Source organism: Oryzias latipes, chromosome 7, assembly GCF_002234675.1.
Source record: "Oryzias latipes chromosome 7, ASM223467v1".
Classification (NCBI taxonomy): Eukaryota; Metazoa; Chordata; class Actinopteri; order Beloniformes; family Adrianichthyidae; genus Oryzias; species Oryzias latipes.
In genome coordinates this window covers 30,359,579-30,386,548 of record NC_019865.2, presented here as the reverse complement: position 1 = coordinate 30,386,548, position 26,970 = coordinate 30,359,579, and the positions used below count along the sequence as shown (strand labels likewise).

The 26,970-nt window shown below is 42.6% G+C and overlaps 1 protein-coding gene across 1 annotated transcript; it reads right to left on the bottom strand.

The window, feature by feature from the left end:
- Positions 1-1,341: 1,341 nt before the first annotated feature.
- On the bottom strand, positions 1,342-26,970 carry LOC101165710 (SRSF protein kinase 3). Its single transcript, XM_011473007.3, has 17 exons — positions 26,586-26,970; positions 25,835-25,931; positions 23,920-24,668; positions 22,673-22,781; positions 22,500-22,587; positions 22,337-22,424; positions 22,163-22,269; positions 15,691-15,856; positions 13,037-13,062; positions 10,090-10,182; positions 9,953-10,004; positions 8,378-8,557; positions 2,439-2,536; positions 2,251-2,358; positions 2,028-2,097; positions 1,830-1,922; positions 1,342-1,735 (listed from the first exon to the last, which is right to left on the bottom strand). The coding sequence occupies exons 1-17, from the start codon at positions 26,596-26,598 to the stop codon at positions 1,551-1,553; spliced, it is 2,322 nt and encodes a 773-aa protein (XP_011471309.2). The 5' UTR covers positions 26,599-26,970; the 3' UTR covers positions 1,342-1,550.

Here is a 26,970-nt window from a genome sequence, read left to right as displayed (position 1 = left end):
AGGGAGAACACGTCAATGTAAGGATCAGGATCGGGTCATCTGGACCCCATAAGATAGCACAAGGGCTAAAAAGTCCAAAGCAGCCTGGACAGATTGCCAGTCTGTTGCAGGGCCACTATCACACACTCACACCTGTGAGACTGTGGGAGGAAGACAGAGTACCCAGAGAAAACCCACGCATGCACGGGGAGAACATGCAAACTTCACACAGAAAGGTCCCTCACTGATGTTCCGCTTCAGGTCCCCCAGCTGGGACCCCCCAGCATCATCATAATTAAAAGACTACTGTGAACACTTTGAAAATAGATCAAAAGATGACTTCAGTGGAACTTTAAATAATAATGGGGACACCCACTTTAACTAATGGTAAGTCTGTCCCTGATTCCTTATTTATTTGTTAACTTTTGCTGTATTGGTGGTTTTAAGGGAATTGTCACCAGCAGGAGCAGCGTTTAGGAGGCAGCAGATGTAGTTAAGACACGCGGTGTTACCACAAGTGAGCCATAGATGTGACTGTGAATGTAGTTTTTCTACAAAAACATCTTTCAAGATCAGATAAATAAAACACAAATAATGTAAGTTATGCATTCTTTTCTTTGTAGCCCAGTACCAATTGACCCACAGACTGGTGCTGGTGTGCAGCTCAGGGGTTGGGGACCCTGCTTTAGAATGTGTGGAGCTTTTAGAAAGAACAGATGCTCTGGGAACTGTGAAGTTTTTCTGGTGTTTGGTAGCAGATGAAAGTCTTCAGGGCTTCCCTCTGAGCCACTGTGCAGCTAAAGAACCATGCACCAGTGCTGTACATTGGGATGCCAATGCCCAGGTAGAGTTATGGAGTTCCAGTATGAGGTCATCTTAACATTGTTGTTCCTTACTGTCCTAAAGAAGGCAGGCTTTAAGGCTGAAGGTTGGTTCTATGTTGTTCGGCTAAAGCTTTTCTGGACACTGCAACAGTATATGGCATTTGCAATTGTTGGCATGATTAGCAATAAGTTAGCATGATGCTTCAAAGGAAAGTTAGTAGTAAAACATGTAGGTCATTGGCTCTATTGGCCTAGAGTCAGACATCTGTGCGCTAATGTTAGCATCATTAGCCTCACAAAATATCATGATGCCAACATCAGGGCTAATGTGAGGTCAACCAAAAAACTGTCATACTCAAAGCTCTAATGCTATTTACCATTTATGTGGAGCTTGGAGGCAACTTTGATTGTAAATTAAATACAAACATTGAAAGTTTAGGCACATATTTGTGTGTTTCCAGCTGGTATCTGTAAAGTATTTGTATGAGGTGAAGTTCCTGGTCGTCGAAAGCGCTACATGCGAGCTCAGACAGCAGGCGTAGGTGTGCTTTCATCTTTATTTTCACAGACAGGTAGAAAAGCTGCTTCATTTGAAGGCACTATGACTGGAGGGTGGGTAGCTGCAAATAGAAAGTGTGAAGCAGGGGCAACTGGAAGAACTTGGAGGAGAATGATGCACCATTGAATGCTGGGGGTACCTAACACACCTAACAGTCAAACAGTGAACGTGCACATGTGCATGTATGCTCATGCCTGCAGCCATGGGTGCTGCAGGCACTGCGCTGCCGTCGCTCGCCGTCCTGGCTGCAGCTCCAGCATGGTAAGCAGGAAGTCGCTGAATGCCGCCGCCTGATCCAGAGACCACTCATACTTCTCCAGCAGGACCTCAAACAGACCCCAGGGCTTCAGGCTGGAGATGTGCCGCAGCTCACCTGAGATAGGTATGAAGAGGGGGGAAGGGGTGAGAATAGAGCAGCCTGCATTGACTTCATTCAAACTTTTGGTTCATTGAAAACTCAAACTCACCTCTTCTGTCAAAGTATTCTCTTGAGTACCTGCCAGACAAGGCAAAGGGCACAGGGATGGGCCCCAGCAGCTCGATGATGTGGGCAATGTGATCTGAACAGAGATGACGACCAAAGAGGGATGAAGAGTAGCATTCCAACAACAAAGTCAACACACATAGCACAAGATCAGCATCTGGAAGGTGACGATGGAACACACCTTCATCCCGAGTGTAGTCCTCTCCTGAATGGGGCTCGAATAGGTAGTCTCCTGTTGCCAGCTCAAAAGCCTAAAACAACGGTGATTGGTCAGTCCACTTCGAACCAGCCTGGACCTTGAGGCACTCTGGGTCTCAGTGGAGGACCACAGGGTTGAATCTGGTCTTCATTCAGGTGCATGGTCATACATGTATTGAGTGTGTGTTAAAGTGTGTGAAGCGCACCATGCAGGCGGTGCTCCAGATATCGGCTGGCGGCCCGTACTCCGCTCCAATCAGAACCTCCAGAGCTCTGTACTGCCGGGTCTGAATGTCCTCCGTGAAGTGTTTGTGCTGGGGGAAAAACAATCAGACGATGTGTGAAACTTAAAGGCGAGCAGAACGACAACGAGGCAACGATCGGGGCGTCTTACCACCCAGCAGGCGTTTCCCAGGTCAGCAATCTTCACTCGGATTCTGTCTGCGTTCTGAGGATCCAGAGGACTGATGATCAAGTCTGAGGAATTCATCGCTGTAAAACCAACAAGGCCAGATTTTTAACATTCACAGTCTTTAGTTTGCTCAAACTCGGCTGAACTGGTGGTTAAAAATGTAACAATTAATAAACTCTCACAGAATTCTCTTCAAGTTCTAGAGCCTCTAACTTTTTAAAGTTCAGCAAACTCTGCTCATGTCTGTGAGACCTTTGTACTGCAGCACATCAACTATATGTTGAGTCAGTTTCTTTCCAGTATTTACACTGCTTAGCAGTAAATCCTGAAGTCGGAGTTGCAGCTGACAAATGGACTCTGCAGCGAAGGTTTGGCTTTAGTTTTCAGTTAAATGTCTGACATTCAGGGTTTCTCATTCAAAGTATAAATTAAAAATATCTACTGTGCATCTGGAAATTATTACTTTATCCAGTTACAGCTTTATTCCAAAATAGTCATTCATGTCCCCAAAAGTTTACACACATCACCCCAGAAAGACACTATGACAAAATGTTTTGTTTTTTTACTTCCTGCAAATTTATTGAAATGCAAAACCCTGAGAAGATGTACAGAAGAATCCATCAAAGGGTGATCTTTGTTGATGCACCTTTGGCAGCACTTACAGCCTCAGCTTGTTTTAACCCTTGTGCTATCTTAGATGACCCCACCCTTACATTGACCTGTTCTCCCTACCATGACAAAGGTGGATAAAGGTGGAAAGATTTCATGTAATCCATGGACACCAGTGAAGATCACAAATCATTGAAGAAAAAAGGTTCAGAGCACTGTCTAGTGGGTCTAGATGACCCAACTCCCAATGTTAAAGTGCCTAGGATACCACAAGGGTTATATGAAGCTGGAAGCCTGTCACACGTTTCTTGGGCCACTGTCCCCCATTCCCTCTGCAAAATCTCTCAGGCTCCATGCACAGCCATTTCCAGAGCTCTCCAGAGATCCCCAAGGTCCAAAAGGACCTGGCTGCAGAAAACTACATGGTGCCCAGACATCATTAAGCGGGATCAGAAGTCCAAAACCGGAAGTTCACGACCCCCCTCCCCATTTTAGTCGAAAAAAAAATTGTTTCTTTGGTCAAGCTTATGAAACATTGTTTAATATGTTATGTTTAATATTGTTTAATATGCACTGTCCTAATTCAAATAAATAAATGAAAAAAAGACTAATTTAAAGGGAGTCTTAAACTAAAATTTAAAAAGGTCCTGTTAGAAAACATTTCAAGCAGTTGTGGTCCAGAAAAAAAGTCTATATATTTGGTGTAATATAATTTTAAGTTGCCGAGGATCGGTGGCACATCTGCATGTAATTAAGATCTAACTCTCCCTTCAAATGAATTCAGTACAAACACAACAGGACACCACCAGGATGACTGCCAACTTCACCAAGTAAACTAGATCAGTGTTTATCAACCAGTGTGCCGTGGGAGATGGTCCCTCATCAACAGATCTAACAGCATTCACCATCTCCAGAATGTCAGCTCTTTGTTCATCCAAACAGGCTCTGATAAAACACTGAGAAGTTAGGAGTATGAAAAGATAATAAAATACTTTTTTCTTTGTGTTTATTTGATTCTATTAAAGACATTTTGATAAGAATGATGGCACCGCGATTTAGCTGCAGCTGTAACTGTTTTGCACTACATCTCCCATGATGCATTGGGTTAAAGTGACAGCGTCTCAGCGCACAATGAGTCTCTCCTCTTAAACGTCTTGAAACCACAATTAACACACATCAAACAGTTTTTAAATCTTCTAACTTAACTTTTATTACAACTTTTAGAAAAAAAACAGCTGCAGCTTCCAGCTTTTTCTGCCACAATTATCACAGAAATGCACGTGAGATCTTGGAGGGACTGTACATCAATACAGGCTATGAGTTTCTCCTTTTTTCTTTTTTTTTTTGGGATGCTGGTGTGCCGCAGGATTTTTGACAAGGTTAAAGTGTGCCGTGGCTCAAAAAAGGTTGAAAAAGACTGAAGTAGATAAAGGAGGATCCAGGAGCCCTGATTAGCTTCTTCCACAAATCAAACACCTCCACGGAAGACATTTGAACAAATGTTTGACGTTTTTCAGTCTATCAGGCTCACATTTCAAAACTAGACAATTCTCGCTGCATTCAGCCTTTCTGTGGGAAAACTTTCTAAATGTCCCTTTTACAAGTTTCCTCAGACCAGAAACATCTTGAGCAGGTCGGAAACGTCATTTGATTGAATCTTCATTTTCTGTAAAATGTTTGCAGATGGTTTAAACTTAAACTTTGTGATGAAGATTTTCCCTTAATATCAAAGTGGATGCCAACAACTGGATGTTGACTTTAGCCGCGTCAGACTTTTAAGGTGTGACGGATAAATAAAGCAAAATAAAGCGACGCAACCATCGAAAGAGTTTTCTAAATATAATAATAAACCTGAATCCACCATGTATCTTTATTATTGTCAGATTATGTGAAACATTCGAGTCAGAGCGACTTGTCCTGTTTTAATAAATCCATATTTAGAGGGAATCTCCTGGTTTTGTCTTTAAACGGCAGCTTTATGTTTCTTTGAAGGCAAAGGCTCTTCTTCACTTTCCTCACTGACTCTTTTGTCCCCTAAGAAACTTTCCAAACACGTCGTTTTGTTTGGCTTCTGTTAACTTTTAGCTTTGGTCTTATAACAAAGCTGGCGCTCCGGGTGAGCAGCCGCTTTTTGTCTCGCCCCCTTCAGACAAGGAATGTGTCCGACAGTTCCTGGGTTTTGTGACTTATCTGTCAAAGTTTAATCCGAACCTCAGCGAAATTGACAGGCCATTAAGGCAACTTACAAAAAGGGATGTGGAATTCACGTGCCAGCCAGCACAGCAACAAGCCTTTGAGAAGCTCAAGGATGTTTGTTCACGTCACCCTGGACTGAAATTCTACGATCTGTCAAAACCTGTGGAAATCCAGCAGCACCGGACTGGGAACTGTGCTGGTACAGGACGACCAACCAGTAGCTCTTTCATCAAGATCAATGACAGATGCAGAGATGCTTTATGCGCCGATTGAAAAAGAAATGCTCTCCATTGCCCATGCCTGCACCATGTTTTACCACCATATTTTTGGGAAACATGTCACAGTTGTCATGGATCTTAAATAAAATTAATTTCACTTAAAAAAATGGTTTATTCACTTTTATACAGAGTAAATATTTTACATCTTCAGCAATCCCAATAATAAACTCAAGAAGTGCTAGAGAAAAAAATGAAACACCTGCCTAAAATGTAAATGTCCAAACCATTAAAAAATGAGCTAAATTAAACTTGCAAACATTTGTGAACATAAGAATTTGGAGGTAACCTCCTTTCTCCCCTGAAACTTCACCCAGCCATCAATATCAGGATTCAGATCCTGTGCAGAAACACATTTACTGTCATTCAAGTGAGCAAAACACAATGAAATGTCCATAAGTCTTTTCCTGGTTTCTGCCTGAATTTTGCGGCAACAGCTGCACTCTTCCTGATCTTTAAGAGGGCGCCATCAGTGACCAGACTGACATCATGTGACCAGTTCACTCCAACATCATCCCGCACAGTAACTAGAGAGCTGACAATGTCATCAGCTATTGTTGTGTCCGCTGTGACGGTCTGTTCAACACCTCTAATAAATATACACAGCTGTACACATCTGTGATGTTGGTGCTTTCATCAATAGCGAGTGAAAATACAATAAATGACTGGATTCCTTTATTTGAAAATAATTCGAAAATGCACCCACGCCGGTTGTAGCAGCTGCGGGCTTATGAACCGCTAGAGAGGCTGCGGCAGGTCCTGTTTGCGACGCGCTCCACAAAAAACTATGACCAGGAAATCCACTTTGTTTGTGTGTCGTGATTTATTCCACTTCATCGTTGCCACAGATGAAACTTATGATACGATCCATCAAAGCAGAGTTCATAATCATGTATAGAAGTGGTCAACAAAAAATACTGGGCCCTGTGCACCCTCTCTATATCAAACCAACAAACCAAACTAACACAGGTGACAGGTGCGCCTAAATGACGTCTTAACTAATCACATGACCAAAAAAGGGAATTATAAACAAACATGATAATGGCGACTACAGCCGTTACCAGCTGAACTTCATTGAGGCAATCAGCGCTTAAACTGGGAACAGGTAAAAAAGCGCTTTGCCACGTTATTTGATACAACTGAGCTGGAGGACGGCAGCTTATCAATGAACTCAAACTGAACTACTGCGTGCGCGGGACTTTAAAGTACAACTGGTAAGCTCAATACTGGACTTTTTATTGCTTGTCTCGTTGTTGTATTGGGTAAATCAATGTCAATTAATGTTGTAATAAAAAACGTGTGTATTAAAAAGTGTCATACATATTTGTTAGCCTAAAAAGTAAGAATATAAGTGTAAAAATCTACTTAAAAGCAGGGGAAAAAGGTATTTGTTAAAAGCTTCCCAAAATGTAACCCCGAGTTTTTTGGTTAACAACCTATTGGTTAAATTTTTTTACCTTAGTTTACTCATGTGGTTTACCTTATGTTTGATAATTAATGTATGTTTTTGATTGTTTAAAGGTTTTTCACCTGCTATCAGCAATTCTGTTACAACTGGTCAATACAAAACCTAAAGGAGTGAAATCTTGGGTCCTGTCCCTTTGCAAGTGTGGGAGGAGCACGCAATTCATAAATACACTTGACAATCATTGAACTACGTTAACGATGACAGCATGAACCATACAATTATAGTAGGCTTGCACAATATACCGCAAATTTATCGTTATCGCAATATCAAGCGGTGCAATATCCTTATCGCAAAAGACAGTGAAAATTGCAATAAATGGTTACTTTAAATGTGCTAAAACAATCTTATGACAACTTGAAGTATTTAAAGAATCAAATAAATCCCTTAATGTGTTTGACCAATCGGAGTGACCCCTCACATTGTTGACCAATCGTAGGGAGCCCTATTATGTTAGATGTTCTCCTCCTATGTCAATGAGGGTCATTTGGAGTATAATTTTTAAACTGTTGCAATGAAATGAAAATGATGTTTTTGGTTGTTTTGCTCTTTGTTTCTATACTGCAAATTATATCGTTATCGCAATATTAATCACCAATATCGCATATCGCGAGGTTTCCTCATATCGTGCAGCTCTAAATTATAGTATCATGTATTTAATTTTATGTTTGTTTCCTCTTAACTCTGTCCTGTCTGATCCTCCTTTGAACTAACTTTGATGAACCTGCAGAGCTCCTGAGAGGAGAACTGAATATCCATTGGTTTCAGTCCTGCTGTATCACAGGCTTTCTTGGTGCAATTTTGCATGTATTTTTTTCAAATAGTGCACTGCGTTCTGTGTTTTGATTGGCCGTTGACCTTGTCAGTCAATCTCCTCCCTGGCGTGTCTCCTGTACAGAAACGGTTTCTCTTTACCAAATTTACACAAAACTTCGATCACGATCAGATCTTTGTTTTCTATAAAACTGGACTTATTTTCCTTTGAAGGCTTGAACTTAAATAAACAAGACACAAGTGTGAACATGTTCGTGTCTGTCTGAGAAAAGTGGACAAAGTGTGTAGTGAGGAGTTTTACTGCCTTAAAACATATGTTTCTTACTTTATGGATTTCACTCATCGCAGGTTATTTATGGAAAGTATCCCCCACTATAAACGAGGGGACTCTGTATCAATTAAGTTGTTGACCAAAAAGAGGGGGAGGATTTCCAAATTTCTGACAGTGAAGAACTGAAGATGCTGTTTCACATCCCTGTAACTGCTAAATCAGATGGAAACGGAGCTTAAGAGCAGAACAGGCCAAATTAGGGCCATAATGAGGAAACTGAAGCGCCATAGAGAACTCATGATTAAAGCAAGTGTGTGGTGTGTGCTCTCACCGTCTCTTCCACTGGAGTAACCAGATTGAGTGGAACGAGCTGACTCAGATGTTGCTGACATCACCGAGCTGGAGAACCCTGACAGACCGGAGGCTGGACTTGAGACTCGCCCGGTGCTGTGGCCATTACACCGCTCTTCTAACCAAGAACCTTTGGAGTCTGGACTTGCTTTGCTGTTGGCTAGAGAAAGAAACGGGAGCATAAGAACGGGGGTGTCCAGCATATTGTGGTTCAGGAATCGGTAAGGACTCTAACCCTAATTCAGTACAAATAATCTCCCCAGAGTCTTCAGGTCAGGTGGAGCCATGGTTCTTTTGGTCTGTTTTAACAAAGGTTCCTCTGGTCATGTCCAGCTCAAGTTCTTTTAGTCAAGCTTACCTCAGGTTCTATGTGAAGCTCTTTTCAGGCAAAGTCCAGCTGCAGATTTCGAAGTCAGACCCAACCAGTTGTTATACTGACTTAATATTCACCCAAAAAAATGGAGGCAGAGCAAAAAAACAGAATTAAAGTATTGGACCCGTTTTCCTGGAATACACACAGTAAATTGGATTTTTTTTTAACTCCCCATGCTGCCTCTGTTCTAGTCACACCTCCTAACATGGATCACAATAGCACCCTTGTCTCCCCCTTCATGACCCCCACTCCGTTTCAGGAACTCCACTGCTCTGTAGTCCAAAGCACAGCAGATTTCAAGCTTACTGTATTTTTTCAAGGCCATCCACAACCCTCTACTTCTCTCATTTCTACCTCCCCGCCCAGATCTCTCTCATTGTCTTAGCTCTTCCATATTCAGTTCATCTCATCTCTATGCGGAGCACAGCATTGACATCAGCAGACTCCGTCTAACTCATGGTTCTGTTCAGCCTTGTTTCCACGGAGCGGTCTGGTCATGTCCAGTCCGGTCTAGAATGGTCCAAGCAATTCAGGTGAATTTTTCCACTCAAAGTTGGAGCGTCACGGCGCATGTGGGGTGGAGCTAACAACAACAATGGAGGTCATCCAGCAGCTCCCTTCTTTCCGCTTGGCTTTTGGTGCTTCGCATCCAAAGAATTTCATGTTGTTTGGGAGAAGATTACAGGGGGCGAAGAGGAATACAGCCGCTTTTTTAATGACCTTCAGCCAATTGATGGGTTTCAATAGTAGCTCCGCCCTAATTGGTCAGTTCCATTTTTCTATGGACTTGCAACCAATAGGGGCCCAAAAATGGTACGGCTGGGATGCCTTTTATTAACACATAATTTTCTTTTGTTATTCAAGTTATGAACTGGCCAATCAGATGCCGCAGTGGGAGCATGTGGTGCCTGCTGGCCCCCACCTTGGTTTACAGATTCTCTAAAGCTGCTTTTACCTTTCTTCTGATTGGTAACAGTGGTGTATATGTATGTATGTATGTATGTATGTATATATATATATATATATATATACACACACACACACACACACACACATATATGTAGATCTTCAAAACATTGTCGTCTCAAAAGTAGCTCAGATGCTAAAAAAGTGAGCACCCCTGATATAAAGTATTATTTTTACAATTGCAATTTTAAACAAGAGCTTTTGCCATAGACTTACCTTTAGAATCTATGTCATCGGGCTGAAACAGACCCTCTTCTTCCTCCATTCTCTAAACACAAAAGAACACTTTTATACTCTGGTATTCTGAAGTACTTAGAAATATTTTGAAGAACTAAAGTTGAAGCCACAAGTACCTGTATGTCCTCAAGTCTTTCTTCCAATAGTTTCTGCTGACGTTTTGCTTTTCTTTTCAGTTTCTTTTTCTTATTTTTGGACATTTTTCCAGCCTGCACATACAAACAAACACAAACAAACAGGTCAGGGGGCTTAAGGTTCTACAGAACAAAGTGTGCATGCTCTGGGTTACCCTCAAACTCACACACTGGGATGGATGATTGAGCAGCCCTTTCCGTTTTAATACTGTATATCTTTCAATAGTGGCCGTTCTATGATTGACGCCGGTCTCCAATAAACGCCAAGTCTAACACATGCTCATTACTGTAGATGCCGGTCCCTAATAGTGCCGGGCACCCTTTTATTTTTTATTTTTATTGTTTTTTTCAAACTTGTTCTGTCCAACAACTGAGCAAACAGATAAGCGCTGAAGGCCTTTTGTGTTGGACAAGTTTTACTGTTACAAAAGGGGTTATATATCTTCAGAAAACCAGAGTGTGAATTTGTATAAACCCCTTTTTGTTTTTTTTTGTTTTTTATTGATTTGTTACATTTAGTGTGTGGGGGGGAGGGGAAAATTGTGTGAAGGGGAGAAGAGAGTAAAGGGGAGAAGAGAATAAAAGGGAGAGAGGGGGAGAGAGTGGGGAATACAAGCGCCGATTTGAATTGGTTATTATTTTAAGATGTAACAATTCTACCAGATCTGCTGAAACGACAAATATTACATCAAAGGTGAAATTCTGACACTAAGATAAGCAGAACATATCTGTCCATCAATACACTGTGGGCTAGGAGGGGGGATGAAGCAGGCAGGGAGCAGTGTGGCAGTGTGCACGTGGGGGTGGAGATACATGCACGCTTCCAAAGTGAACCCTGTGTTCATCATGAGGGAAAGCAGATCCTCCCCAGCCAGACCACGGCAACAGGCCCCATGCAGCCCCGGAGGAGCGGGAACCACCCACCCAGCCAGGCACAGAGGGTTCCCCCCCCAGGCCACAGGACAGGCGCGCTCAGCTGTACCAGGCGGCAGCCATTAGGGCCACCGGGCGCTGGACACGGGCCAAGGACGAAGCCAGGGCCCAGAGGGCCCAGGAGCCGCCCATCACCCAGCCGGAGCCTCGTCTCCGCAAGCCAACCCCAGCACCCGACCCAACCAACTTAGAGATCACCACGCAACCACAGCTCTACGCCCTCCTCCCACTACTCTACCCTCTACAACTCTCCTCACCCGCCATGTTCTCCGACCCCTCCTCCCATACCCCCCCAATGCCCTCCCCACTCTGCGATGGGTAGGGAGAGCCCCAGAAGATCCTGGTGAGCCAGCCCCCCAGTCTGTCCCACCCATGCACTCTCGCAGACACACTCACAATCTTCTAGTTGCCCCCCACCCCCCGTCGCCACACAGTAACCCCTTCCGGCCGATCAACGCACCAGCGCCGCACGCCCGACCACCACTACAGCCAACAGGATCCCTAAAAGCCAGGCCGCCCTGAGAGGACCAGGCGGGTGAAGACCGGCCGCCCCTCCCAGACCCCACCTAAGCAAGGTGGTGTGGGTGTACTGTGTGTGTGCTGCAGGTAAAATAGGAGGTCTCCAGTGTGGCGGGCCCCACTGCTGCCAAGCAGTAGAGCCCCCCCACTCCGGGGTCCCTCTGTGATTGGTGTGTATTTCCAGTGTTTGCTGCTAACATGTAGTGTGTGTGTCTTAAGTGGAAGTTAAAACAGTGGGACGGACCAGTGAAAGATGAGCACGGATGTTTCACCGTACCCCCCTCCACCAGACCATCCCCACAAAGCCCTTGATCACATGTGTCAAACTGAAGGCCCGCGGGCCAAATGTGGCCCGCCATGTCATTTTATGTGGCCATCGAGAGCATGAAGTTTTTCATTTCCTAAAACAAAATTTGACGTGTATTTATTCATATCTAGGTGGAATCAGACTTGAAATATTGGGCAACTATACATTAGGACTTAAACACTGTCCACATAACCTAACCTGACAGAATCTAATGTAAAAGGATTTATGCTAGAGGAACAAGCAAACATATGTTTTCTATGCAACTGTAATTGTTACTTTAAAAAGATATGATAAATAAATAAAATGAGTTATTTAACATTAAGGAGTAGTTTCATTTATTTTTCATTACATTTAGTTACATGTATAAGTTTCATCTGGCCCCTTGAGGACAGCCACTATGCTCGGTGAAAATGAGTTTTACACCCCTGCACTAGATGAATCAGGGTGTCTAATATGTGAGTAAAAGTGGAATGGAGGGCGGGCGCCGACGCGACCCCAAAGAGAGACACCCCCGGTGAGCCCAGGCAGCATGTCCCACCCATCCAGTTCCCGGAGCCCTATGTGCCTGTGTGCAACATTTGTTTGGGTGGGAGCGGGGGACGGGCTCTCTTAAGGTTTTATGCATCTTATCACAAATACCACTCAAATGGATTAATATCGCTTTTTGCCAATGTAGCCTTAAACTCCAAGGTCACTCAAAGACTCACTCTGATCATCTTCTGATCTATTGGAAAAGTTTTCCCAGCGGCCTTTTCATCCTGATTATGCAGTTTTTAGCCCAAATAAAAGAAAAAACGGTAGTGTTTTCCAGAAAATAGTTTCTGCAGAGGGGCAGGAGTTCATTTGGATATTCACCTCTAAAATGTGGGTGGGACCGTTGGCACCGTTGACCCCCCCCACCCCCACCCCAACATCACCTATAACCGAGAGCTATATTTGGTTGGTTTTAAAGTGTGGGCCAAGCTTGTGTTGAGTGGATGGGTATTCCTTAACAAAGCAGAAGGATTCACGGTCAAGTAGCAAGTCCAGAAGCACTGGCATAACCACGCCCCCTGCCTACCTACTGATGATAGAGATTTGAGTTTGATCCATTAAATCAGCTAAGCTAACAATTTGTCTCTGAGCACTGAACAAATCTGAACACAGCAGGCATCACACCTGGGCACTTACCTGTAGATTCCTAGGAGCCATACTAACTAGAGACATGGAGACAAACAAGTAGAAAAGGAGGAAACAGAAAGAGACAGGAAAGAAGAGCAGTTAGAAGTTGACCAAACAGAAAGAGACAGCCAATCAAAACCCAGAGTCTCAGCTGACATGCAGCTGTCTGTCCATCAAATAGGAAGAAGCTTTCAGGTTGGGAGCATGTTGAACTCTCAGAGCTCAAGAGTACCTTCCCTGAAGTCTGCTTAGCTTCACAAAGATGTAGGACTAAGGTGATGTTTGATGATTAAAGTGCTTCTTCACACAGACTGAGAACTGATTAAGAAACCTGTAGGAATTATCTTCACACTAACATGAAAAAAGATCCAGGTAGACATCAGAAAATTACTGTACAGATCAGAGCAGAGGTGCCAGAACTTTAAGGCTTCATAGGTAAGGTAGGCAATCGTCCTCCCAATCAGTGTGTGGCCCTGTGACTGAGCATCCTGTACTATCATATACAAAGATTTGTGGAGTTTTTATACTGAAAATTGGTAACTGCCCAATGAGGAAGTTGATTTTTCTAATTCTTAACCTAAATGGAATTGTGTGCATCCGCACTGACAGGAAATTCGATATTATATTATAAAATAATTATTATATTATACAATAACAATATTGAAAAATATAGTTTGTAATGAGGTACGCTAGTTTTATTTTACCATAGCATAAAAACGACTAAGTGCATCAGCGGACAACACGTGTGATGTCAGCAAAAACTGATCCGTCCATCATTCCACTCCAATGTGTTGAATTGAGCAAAGTCATGTGACCATTCAGTGTACTAGCATGTTCTAAGAATGTTCCCCTTGGATCATTTGGATGTAGAAAAACAACAGTGGGCTGAACTTTAGGAATCTAACATGTGAATGGATTTGACATTCATTCTAGTTTACTTGTTTGTTTGAACACATATTTCATTTCCACTTGATGATCTGGAAGAAATCCAAGAATCTGAAAAACGTAACTGTTCAGTAGCAGGAATTTCTCATTACTGGATGTTTGGATAAAGATGATCTGGATCCATTTTAGATCAGAGAATCGGATCGTTAAAAATGAACCAATACAGACTATGAACCGTATAATCAACCACAAACATTGATATGAATCGAATAGTGTTTAAAATGAATTGTCTCATAGTTACTGCTTTAAGTTCATGGTTGCAGTTCATAATTGGGGATCAAGGTTGGTATTAATGGTTGAAGCTCAAACATCGTCCCTAGTTGTAGCACATAGTTAGAAGTCATGATTGGAGCTAATGGTTTAGACTTATGAATAAACACTGTGGTTCGAATTGAAGCTGTGTTCACACCAAACGCGATTTGTGTGTCAAATTTGTGTCGCCCTCCTATTTGGGTGCACAAAGAATTTACTGCTCGATGCTTGTCCAAAGATGTGTTCATAAACTTGACATTGGGTATGGGAGGAGCTACTGCCAATGTTTTTAGCAACATGGAGCAGTTTCTGCGTATGTCTCATTTACAATGCATGAAAGACACGGATGATGTCGAGAGATCAGGTTTATTAATTCTGAAGAGCTCTACAAAAGCATCAGCGATCACGTCTCCATGTCTGGGTTCATGACATCATCCAGAGACTCTCCCAGGTTTACTGTCTACTGCAGGAGCTGCAGCTGAATGACGGCCCCCTTCAGCGCTACGTCTGTGTCTCTGTGGTCCAGTTTCATGACTTGCCATCCCGCATTAGTCCGAGGAAGGGAAATAAATTATAGGACCTTTTTATCATTGTTTCCATTAAGTTAAAGTTAAAGTCACATTAGCTGTGTGAAATTTGTTCTTCACATTTGACCCATCCCCTGGGGAAGCAGGGACATAGGAACCATTTGGTGGTTGAACCCCCCAATCCAATCCCTGTCAAGCAGGGGGGGCATTGGGTCCCATTTTCAGAGTGTTTGGAGCTCTACACCAAAGCTCCATTGGTGGGAGCCTTGTCCCACTGTGAGCTGGTTAGTTCCTGTGGTAACACCCTCTGGGGGGGGGGGGGGGGGGGGGGGGGGGGACAGGAGGCCTTTTTAGTGGGCAGGTCATCTCACCTTAGCATCAAGCTACTTGTTTTTATTCCTTGTGATGTTTGAACTTCATTCATATTACATCACTCTTCACTTAAAAGACAACACTTAGAGCTGAGAATTTGCTTTTAGCAGAGGGAGGATGAGGGATGTTTATGTGCTTTAAGGGGGGTTAGAGTCTTTCCTTCACAGTGAAATAAACTGTTTTCATATTTAGACGTAATGGCCTATTCTTTTTAGAATTTTATAATGATTTTTTTCTTTAAAACACACTTTACTCCCCATCGTGGGATTAATTAAGTATTCAATTCAGTTAATTACTCCTTTGCATTAAATGTGCTTTTCAAACAAACTTTGTTTAATTTTAGTTTGGGGATCACTGTTGGTGCCCATCTCTGGTCTGATCATTGTTAGTCGGTCCTCCTGGAACTGTGAAAAACAAACGAGTAGTAAAGCATCCAGAGTTGTAGCATCATCCCTTTCAGTAGGTTATTCCCAAGACAGTGGAAACAACAACTACCAAAAGCCCTTTTTTGAGCTGGTATTTGTGCAGGTATTTTTAACATAAGCTTTGATCAACAGAGGACCTTACCTGAGGATCCAGTGGGAGGTGGAGCTCCGATCCTTTGCCAGACAGTGGCTTCAGCTGCCAATCTCCGAATGTATACGTCATCTACCACCAACAGGATGTTCTCTGGTTTGATGTCTGTGTGGATGATTTTGCACTTGGTATGCAGGTAGTCAAGGCCTTGAAGCACCTGAATCCAGAAAGAAGAGGTAGAGGAGCCATACATATTACAACAATCAGAGTCAGAAATGTCATAACATATTAACAAACATTAGTCACAAATATAAAAATGCCAAATATTTTCTGAATCCTTTGTATTTCTGTTTGGGGTCACAGAGATCAACCAATATCTTTTTCTTCCATGGCCGATATCGATACTGATTGTTAGCAGTCAAGAAGGCTGATAACAGATATTTGGAGCCATTATTCATTTACAGTAACAATCAGGGGCAGACTTAGCATTTGTCAAAGGTAGATGTGGGGCCCCTAACTCTCTAGCGGTCCCGGGCTGAACACTTAATAAAAGTATCTAAAATAAATTTTACATTCATCATTATTTAACTCTGTCATGAAAAACCCAAATTACTGAACTGGCATAAGATTGATCATCAAAAAGTGTTTGTCCTCCCCCATCTCTCTGCAGCAATGGTATATTCCAGTCAACAGAAAGTCCAGTCAGTGAGTAGAGGCAGCATTGCCAGACTGGGAAATTTTCAGCTCATTAGGGCGGTTTTTCTTCTGACTTTGTGGGTAATAATTGTTTTAGGTGCATGGAGATAATTTGGGCTGATTTGGGAGCTTTTAGTGTGGAATGTGTGGTCTGGGGAGAGGCAGGTGACAGGCAGAGATCACCTGTCATCTTCCTCACCTGCAGTCATGAGATGTAAAGTCTACTGATAATAAAACAAATATGTGTTCACACTAACCTGTTCCATAAATGCACTTTGTTTGATTCTAATCATTAAATCATTTTTATCCTCAAAATTGCTATTTTGCGTATTTGCTGTCTAATTTTTGCGCGAGGCTGCGAGCTCTGCCGCACAAGAGATTACGCAATCCTGAATGAAGTTTAGAGAGGATTTTCACTGTTGGTAGTGCATAAAAAAAAGTACTTTTTGAAATCATCTCAGGTGATACTTGATTTAGTTCTTAATGTTTTGTATAATACTGTATAAGACCTTTTATATGAACAAGAACAGGTTTTTCAAAATCAAACTTCTCTTTATTATGTGTCACAAAAACATTTAATTTTATTTTATCTCACCTAAATTCAGGAAAAGTAAGAATACAAAAACAATTTCCACTTTAGTTCATGATAAGCTATTAAATTAAACTTGAACTCCTACAGTGTTTAAATATTTGTTGTTTTCCACTTTTCTTTTCTTAATGTTTAAGCAAAACATCAGTGGCTGTTAAGTAAAGTTCATTAGGAGTTTATTATTTCATGTTTTTCTCTGACTGATTGCAAACATGGTGGATGTGATTATTAGATGTAACAATGATACAACGTAATAATATTACATTGTAATATTATTATTACAAATGTTTTAAAGTTGGACTTTCAATCAAATCCGGAAGTGATAAATAATGGATGGTTAATTACTGCTAATCACTGATTCTTATTTTGGGTGTTTTTTTTGATGGTCTGACGGTTTTTTGATGGAAAACTATGACGTTATCTGGCAACACTGGCAGAGATTAAATGATGATTCAAAAGCTATTTTTAAAATGTGGTCCAATGAAGCAGAATGATAAGAGCGGCTGTGAAAAGAGGCAAAGAGAACGGAAGACATTTGTTGCCAAACTTCCAAAAGCGCTGGAAGACAGATACAATAAAAAAAACAAGAACAGAATAAAAAAAAACTGTTTCTTTGGCCTTCTTTAGTAAAACCTGACAAATGAAAGAAAAGACAGAAAATCCTCATTTGTTCCTTCCAGGAAGTGAGGGATTGATAAATTAGTGTATTTAATAAAATTGGACAAGCAAAAATTATGTATATAATATAAAATACATTTTTTACTATGTAAATGTGGTTTCAGTTTTTTGTCAAAACTTTTGGATTCCTGACATTGACGTTGTCTAAAAGTGGACCAGTAAGGCATTGATGCAGCGTTTTACCCTCTAGGTGTCAGAAGTCAGAGCTCTGTCTCCCCTTCTGGTCACTGGCGAGAGCTGTTTCCAGAGTTCTAACCACACTACATTTCCCAGCAACCCCAGCGCACACTTCCTGGATGCTGCACACCTGTCTCTCATTCATTTGAAGCTCAGTGTGAAGTATTGTTTGTGCCACTCTGCTTTCCTTACCGAGCGTTATATTAGGACCTGATCTTCTGTCTGCCTGCCCCGACCCTTGCCTGAACTCTGTTTACCTTGTCTCAGTCTGAAGCTTTCATGCCTGTTATTGACTCCTTTCTGCCTGACCCTGATTTAGCTTTGTGGACTTTTAGCTGAGCTAATAAACCTGCTGCATTTGGATCCAGCCGTCTTCCTGTTCTTGTGATTATAGGTGAGGATTTTTTTTTAAAACGCTGCGGAGGGCCTCATGTTATTGTGCACCTGGAGCTCTCAAACTGCTAAGTCCCACACTGATCAAAATGTAAAATACAAAAACCAACAATTGACTATTTAAAGAAAAAGTTTATATTAAAGCAAATTCTGGAAAAAAACCAAGACAAAACAAAACAAACTGAAAATAACAGTGTGTACGCGGACGCAAGTGTGTGTATGGAGTAAATTGTTGGTAAGTGTGCACCCACCCTGACTGCCCACCACTCTTCAAAACATGTAGATTATTATTGCATTTTTACACTAAAAGTCTAAATGCGTAAACTGTATAAATGCAAAATTGAATCGAAATGAACCGAGTAGATTGAAAGAATAAAAAGAAAATTGTGAATCTAAATACATTCTGGAAATTATTTGTGACACCCAGTGACTAACATTATATTTTCCCCTTTTTTTCCATACTGGGCTTTTATTTTTAAACCTTGTGAGAAGGACTTTTGTTTTGGTTAGAATTGCTGCAAGAATCTTTGTGACTGTGGGTCAGTGTTGTGCTGAGCTATGTTTATGGAAAATATGCTGAAAAGTCAATAAAAAGATTTTATAAAAGACATTGGTGTTAACGCGTTAAAAGTCACAGCCATTGACTGTATGTAAGGAACTTGACAAAGGGACCACTTTATCTAAGCAACCCAGAGAGGATGATTTGTTTTTTTATTGATTTCATAAATAGTGGTATTATATATATGCTTATTATTTTTTGTTTTGGTGAAGAACCCAGAGAAGATTATTTGATATCAGATCAGGTTATTTATATTTGGTTATGTGTGGCTTTCTGGGAAACAATAAATGTTTACATTTATACACCCCTGCGATCGTTACACCTTTTCTTTTTCAAACTGACCCTGGCCCCCGATCAGAGAATAGAAATGTCATGTGGCCCTCACTGGAAAAAGTTTGGTGCCACCCCTGGCATAACCATTCAGATTGAGTGGGAAAATGCGGCGTCGCTGCACCTGAGCCAAATTAAACAGTTCATAGTTGAATTAAAAAAGGCCAATTCCCATATACAGTACAGACCAAAGGTTTGGAGACACCTTCCCATTCATTTGAAAGAGAAGGTGTGTCCAAACTTTTGGTCTGTACTGTACATCAAAATAACCAACATCAGCCAAATAATTGCCCCTGACTGATAATCGGTTGACCCCTAATCACAAGGATCCTATAGCTTTCCCAGCCACTGAAAGGTGAACCCTGGGTGGAACGCTACACCATTGCAGGGAAACACAGAGGAATTCAACAATGTATACTCACACTCACACTTAAGAGACAATGGTCAAGGAAAGCATGCAAAATGCACGGAGAAAGCAGTATTCCAGAAAGCAGGTTATGCTAGTCACCCACGGTAAGTTTGAGGCTAAGGAAGTTGATAACCTCAGCTTTCGGTTCCAGAAATGGAGGTATGTTTCAGAGTATGTCAAGTTGCCATAGCAACTCATGCTCTGAACATAACCTGGTCTGGAGCAGGTTTAGTTGAAGGTTAGTTTGTTTTCAGAGAGGTGAAGCAGCATGGTGTGTCCATTTGAAGATGATTTAGTGGATGAAGAAGCTCAGATAATACTTTTTCCACCATGAGAGGGTGATAAGACCACATATGGATGTTGGAAAGAGAAACCTTTTACAGTGAACTAACTTAATTATTTGCTTCAGTTAAGATAAATGGTTTTTTTTTAGTTCAGTCAACTTAAAAATAACACGTAGTTATCAGACATTTAATTAACTTTTATTTTAATTAATTCAATTAAGTAGGTGTAACTTTGGTGCTGCAGTTAGGTCGGCCCAGCAAGGGATTGTGGGATACCATTCCCTTTGCCTGTATGGACGGATTTGGGTATAAGTGTGGGTTTTTGAACAAATGTGTTAAGTTGTTTTACTGGGTTTTGTCTAGTTATTTTGTTCAGTTATGTCTAATTCTTTCTGCACAATTAGTGAGAGGGAGGAAGAGGATGATATGGTTATTTACCACCACTACTGCCTAGAGGTGTAATGTCAAAACTGGTGAAATGGTAAGTTATATTATGTAGTGAATCCTTTTTGCTTCTTTCATTTTGTGTTATAAAAATTAGAATATTTGCAGGCTCAAAATTAGACATATAAGAGTTCAAGAAGTACAATAAATTAAGATGGAAAAATATTTATTGAGTTGGAGTAATAATACATTTAGTTAGATAAATATGTAAATTTGAGTTGTATAAATAATTATCGAATTGGATAGACGTAAGAAATTAGGTTGAATAAATTTAACTCAATTACTTGTTACCAAAAGAAGTAATTCATTTAAGTTGTCAAAGTTGGATAATTTATATATTTATGTGTCACAATGAAAATAGAAATGAGATAGAAACTCGTGCGTTTACTTTGTTCTTTTTCTCCAAGCAGAAACTCTTTCTTTTGATGATGCAGCCGTATTACTTTTTTGATGGACGCATAATCTTCATACGGCGTCATTTAAATCTCCGACTCCATCTCACTGAAGTATAGCTCTCTCTCTTTTTTTCTCCACGTGTTTTCATGGTGACTCTAGAAATCGATCAATTGATGTTAGTTTCGCTCCATTGGCTCCCAGTTGGTTCCAGAATCAAGTTCAAGATCCTCCTGTTAACCTATAAGGCCTTACATGGAATGGCCCCGTCCTATATTAAGGACCTCATAGCCCCTTACCATCCAATGAGAACACTTCGCTCGCAAAATGCAGGACTGCTTGTGGTTCCTAGAATTAATAAAAGTACGGTTGGAGGTAGAGCGTTTAGCCACCAAGCCCCTGTTTTATGGAATAAACTCCCAGCTCATGTAAGAGAGGCCCACACTGTTTCTACATTCAAAGCTAGACTGAAAACATTCCTCTTTGGACAGGCTTATTGTCAGACTAGTTAGTATTCAGAGATTATTTAACTTAATGTTAATTTGTTTAAATTAAACTTAATAACTATTTCTTTTAAAAGGCTGCTAGAAGTTGAAGCTGGGGTAACTATGGTGCACTGGGGTTCTGTCCTCTTTTCTCATCTACTTCTACCCTCCTCCTCTCCTCTATTCTTGATCATAATTTATCATTTAGTTCTCCATGCCTCTGTTTGGTGCAGTGCGATTCATGTATTGTCCCTCTTTTCCTCTCCCCTCCTGGGGAGTGGGAGTGCTTCCAGATTCCAGTTGGTTCATCCGTGCTCCAGTTCCTGACCGAGTACCTCGTCTCTGCTCCTGCTCCTACACCTGGCTGTGGTTCCTGTCTCCGGCTCGACTCGCGCCTTTGACTGTCCCCCCAACCATGGCTGGATGAAGCTCGTCTGCTGGACTTTTATATATGTAGTTGTAGATTTAGATAAGTTAATTCTTCTCTAAGATTTCTGGTAAATCGCCTGTCCGTCCTGGGGGAGGATCCCTCCTTCATGTGGGCACCCCTGAGGTTTCTTCGTTTTTTCCGGAATCCGGTTTTTTTGGGAGTTTTTCCTTACCGCGAAGGGGGGTCTAAGGGCAGGGATGCCAGTATAGCTTTGTCAGTTTGTTAGTTCATTTTAGTATTTTTCTATTGAACTCTTTGTATTCATGATCCTTTTGAATTCATGTTTTACTTCGAAGCCCATCGAGACGACTGTTGCTGTGATTTTGGGCTATACAAATAAAATTGAAATGAATTGAATTGAGAATGTCTTTATGTACTTGCCGTGCACGTGCATTAACCCAGGATTACCAAGTTGAGCGTAATTACGCCAACTCATAACCGGTCTTTTGGAACCAACATAGCCAGAGTAAGCAAGTTCAGGCGGACTTCAGCCAGAGTTCAGGGTTAAAGTCAGGGTAGTTTAAACATGCTTTCTGGAATACCCCCCTGGTTTGGGTTTTTAGTGCCATACTGAGCAAGCAAGAGTTTACAGTGGAGAGGAAAAAAATCCCTCTCTCCAAAATCAAAGCCTACGTTTCTTCCTCTGTGAGGCTCACCTGTCTGATGATAGTTTTCACGCAGACCAGAGGAAGTCCCATGTAGTTTGACTTAATAATCCACTTCAGGAGTTGATGACCTAGAACTTCCAGAACCATGCAAACATCTGGAAACAGCTGAGGAAACTTCAGAGACAGACAGCAGAGGTAGAGTCAGCTTGTGGCCAAGGATACGAACTCCACTGACTCCAGAGACCTTGAAGTCATCAATGAGCTGAACAATGGTCTCCCTGTGTGGGTCAGAGGGATCGCTGTCCCTGACCTGAAGAGACAAACAGGTGAATGAGGAGCCCTCAGTGAGCATGGCCAGGCCACATCAAGACGTTCAAACACTCACACATCGGAGCAGCCTGATCTCATCCAGGGCCGTCTCTGTGTAATGAGGAGCGCTCTTCACCACCTTGAGGGCCACAAAGCGCTTTTTCCTAGAGCAGACACATTCACGGCATGTCATCTCAGAAAGATGCCAACGTTCTTCAAGTGGCTTGAAGCATATCATGCTCATCTTACTGCAGGTCCCAGCAGAGCCAGACGGTGGAGAAGTGCCCCCAGCCCAGTTTTCTCACCACATGGTACCTCCCGTTGAACAAGTCACCTATCTTCACCGGGTAGTATCCCCCTAAAAAAGGCAATCGCTGCATGAACGTGGTGATCTCTGTCTTCATCACAGTTTCCTTTGTGAGTTCATGAAGTCACCATCATCTTTGTCAGAATACTTTCTGCTAGATGCAGAAGTGTTGGCATGATGGTTTCAACTCCAGTAGTGAAGAACCTTTTCTGCCGCTAAACACTTGGTAAATGGTACACTTAAGCACACATTCACACACTGCTCTACACTAACCAGACCCCCATGAGCAATGTGATGTTTAGTGTCTGACCCGAGGACACTTTGACGCATGGGACAAGGTAGGAACTGAACTTGCTACTTTTTAATCAGAGGTCAACTGCTGAACTCTACACCACAGCCACCCGCTGGTGCATTTAGCCATTAAAAGCTTCATTCATGGCTAGAGTTTAATACAAAAGGACAGCAACGATTAAAGCCTAAATTCGGACACTCATGGTCTTAAGCATATGGTTATACACATTGACTGAGAACTGGACAGAGTGAGTGTCACATCACCCACTGAAAATGATTTACTTCCAGCTCAAACCAAATCAATTCAGTTGCTATTTTTTTGCGATATGGACGCCACCACGTTTGAGCCAGACGACATCAGTAGACAGTGATTAGTCCAAGTCAGTCTGAGTCATTTCTATAGCAACCACTCTCACCAACCAGGAGTGAGCTTGTTGGACGTCTACACCTCTACCACTTGAAAGTGAGCTCAGGAGAATCTGTCAATCAAATGTTTTGGACGTGGGGGCCATCAGACACCATACACCTTTACTAAGGCATCTGATTGGCAGTTTATGACTTGAATAACTTGCAATGAAGGAAATTATCGTGAAAAAAAGTATTAACTAGAAGATGTTAAAAAAGTATCAGATCCAGAATGTTTATTCTGACCAATACAATAACTAAATACCAGCTGTTTATTTCTCTATACAAGTCTATGGAATTTTGGCTTCTTGGAACCAGCTGGCTCTGTTTGGAACATGAGGGGGAGGGGTTACTCAGTCCAGTTCTCATATACAGTCAATGGTTTTAAATCAAAGTAACGTTCAGTGGACTAATCAGGTTCAGAAGGGGCTGTTGGGGATCAGGATCTAAATCTTCTCAAACTGAGGTAGTACGATACTTTGGCTAAACTCACCTCTGCAGTAATCTGAGGGGTCTTCTTGCTCTTCATCATCAGAGCCCAGGAGCTGAATAGGGGGTGGGGTTAACTCTGGAGGGGGTGGGCTCAGTTGATGGGCAGCTGAGTGCATGATGGGAGAGAAACTGAAAGCAGGATCGTGAGAGCAGGGGAGAGAGGGCGCAGGAGAAAAAGAGAGAGGAGTGTACAGGTGGGAGGACCCACTGGAGGTGAACGTCTGTGCGGTCAACATGCAGGACTCATGATGGGAGGGGCAAGGTTGAATTGTGGGAGGGGATTTGGATGATGATGGTGTTTCAGGTACACTGAAAGGAGGTCCACAAATCTCCGATTGGTTGTCTGCACAGAAACTCTGAAAGGCTAGGGGGGGCAAGCAGGCAGCATCCTGGGTCATCTGTGGGTCAACAGTTGGTGGTGATGGGCTGAGACTGTGGACGGGGCAATCTGCTGTGACAGGAGATGATTGGCTGAGACTGAAGGTTTGAAGGATGGTCTCCAGGGGCAGCGGGGGGAATCCTGCAGCACTTCCTGTGTCAGGTGCAGGTGGTGGTGTTTCTCGGGGTGATTGACTGTGGGAGGGGCTCTGAGGCGGTAATAAAGAGGTTTCATGCACATCCTCTGGAGATGTTGTGGATGTTTCTGGACAACCTGGAGAGGGCAGCAGCTTTGTGTGTTGGGTCTGGGGGAGTGCCTGAGCAGAGCTGCTTCTGGGGTTTGAGGTCTGAACATCAAGGAACTCATCAGGGCTGAAACAAGACACAAGAAGAACGACACTGAGTTCCACAGAGAGGCAGCAGCAGCGGTGAGCCCCAACTAGCCCAAGAAGTTTACCCGTGACTTAAGAAGCAAATAAAAACAGTCCAAAGAGCTGGGCTTACACTTTGGGTTTGCTACCCTGCACGAACCTGTGTGAGTTTGTGTGGGTTTATGTAAAAAGAAAAAGGAATATCAGTAAAAAACAAAACACTTATAGGCGTTAAGACACAGAGGTACGGACTGTTTCCTGGGACAGCAGCTGTAACCCTTGTGCTATCCTAGACACTTTAACATTGTGAGTTGGGTCATCTAGACCCACTAGACAGTGCTCTGAACCTTTCTTCTTCAATGATTTGTGATCTTCACTGGTGTCCATGGATTACATGAAATCTTTCCACCTTTATCCACCTTTGTCATGGTAGGGAGAACACGTCAATGTAAGGGGGGGGGGCATCTAAGATAGCACAAGGGTTAAGGCAGAATACAGTTGACCCATCTGAATCTGCTCTGATGACAATAAGGATCAAATTTGGGGTCTCGCTACTTTATCCCATCATTTTAGTGTCTTATCATTGCTAAGTAATGTGATCTATGTTCCTCTTTCCTCTCAGGTTATCCGCTAATTCTAAAAGAGTAGGTGTGATTCCGCTTCCAACCAAATGAAGTCCATTCAGTCACCATTTTCCGCAATGTGTCTGTCGCCATGTTGGAACCAGACGTCCTCGGTAAGCCGTGATTTGTCCGTGTCAGTCTTAGCTTACATTTCTATGGCAACCACTCAGTAGTAAGCGTATTAGAAGGCCACACCCCTTTTACTAAAAGGTAATAAAATGACTGATAATAGCTGTTTTTTTCTCAAAAGAAGTGAGAATTTGGCTTTTTGGGACCAGTGGGTATGAACTGACTGTGGATTCAAACCCGCGGTCTCCTTGTTTAAAGGCAAACACACCATTGTACCAGTAGAGATCAAGTGTAAAGACGGTGAAGCTTCTCACTCATCCAATTGATGCCTGGAAGTTGAGTCATAGCACCTGGAATTAAACGTTTTGTGCATTTGTAATGTTTCATAAAGGGGACGCTCGTGTTTTTCTCTGCTGAAAGCCAGAACCGCTCAGCCAGAATACTTTGTGTGCATTTGTGTGTTCAGGGCTGTTACCGGTTCTGTTGAGGTCGCACTCGTTTGTGTTTTTTGCCTCTGCGGCGTTGCTTCTTGCTTGTGGGGGCGGAGCCTCTGGTTCCGTCGCTCACTGCAGCTGTGAACAGATCAGACAGAGTCACACGTTTACTTGTTTCTGAAAGCATTTAGTCATGACATCATGAAGGGGCATTACAGCACTAAAATATTTCACCTCGCACTCATACGAAGATATTTCTACCCTTTTTAGAAAGAACCACCACTGACTGATCAATCAAACTTGTAGCTAAGGGGAAGAGACGTCAGACATTTCTGGAAGATGACTTAGTCTGGGACAGAGTTAACTCGGGTTGTGACCGTAGTCATGGTTATTCTGGGATGTGACTTTTTTTCTAGATTATGGTTCATCTGGAATGTTGATTTTCTTCAGGGTGAGTCTAATCTGGGACGTACTTTTTCGGAACATGACCTCATTCTGGAATGTGCTTATTGTTCATCTTAAAGACGAGTACAGACTGTGGATCAGATTATCTGAATCATGCCTTGGTTCTGGACCAGTTTATCTGGAATATAGATCCAGTTTTGTGTTTGGATTGTTTTGAACATGGCTTGGTTCTGGATTATACTTTATCAGAATAATGTATGTCTTGATCTGGGAACAAGCAGTCAGAAGAAGCAACATAACTCAAACAGAACACAAACTCTTTATCAGAACCGAGCCCCTGCCCTGATCGCAGAGTGCTACCGGGTCTCTGACCCAGGACGACCTCACCTATCATCAACATGTCGGCCTGTGCCGGTCTGACCGAACCGGTACAGCGCGGTCCTCCTTCTGGACTCGAACTTCAGCAGGAGCAGCCTCGTGGGCGCAGGAGCATGCCGGGTGGGGGCGGATCCGTGGACCGGTTTGGACCGGAGCGGCGTGGTTGGTCCGGTCCAGAAGATTCGCCTTGAGTTAGCTGGCTAGCTCCTCCTTCTGCTCCGGGGCAGACCCGCGGGCCGGTTCGGTTCAGGCCCGTTCGCGTAGGTTTTGGACCGGTTTCTGACTGGGTCCTCGCGGTTATTCTGGGCAGGCTTCACGTGCTGTGTCGGTTCTGCTCTCCACCAGCTCGACAGCTGCTGACACCTGACACCGGGCTGTGCGCATGCGCACTGAC

What these genes read in the sequence shown, in the direction of transcription:
- LOC101165710 (XM_011473007.3), bottom strand. An exon ending in ACCTCCCACTGGATCCTCAG is followed by an intron (nt 13,063 to 15,690) that starts GTAAGGTCCTCT and finishes CCATGTCTCTAG; the next exon opens with TTAGTATGGCTCCTAGGAAT. An exon ending in AAAGACTTGAGGACATACAG is followed by an intron (nt 10,005 to 10,089) that starts GTACTTGTGGCT and finishes TTTTGTGTTTAG; the next exon opens with AGAATGGAGGAAGAAGAGGG.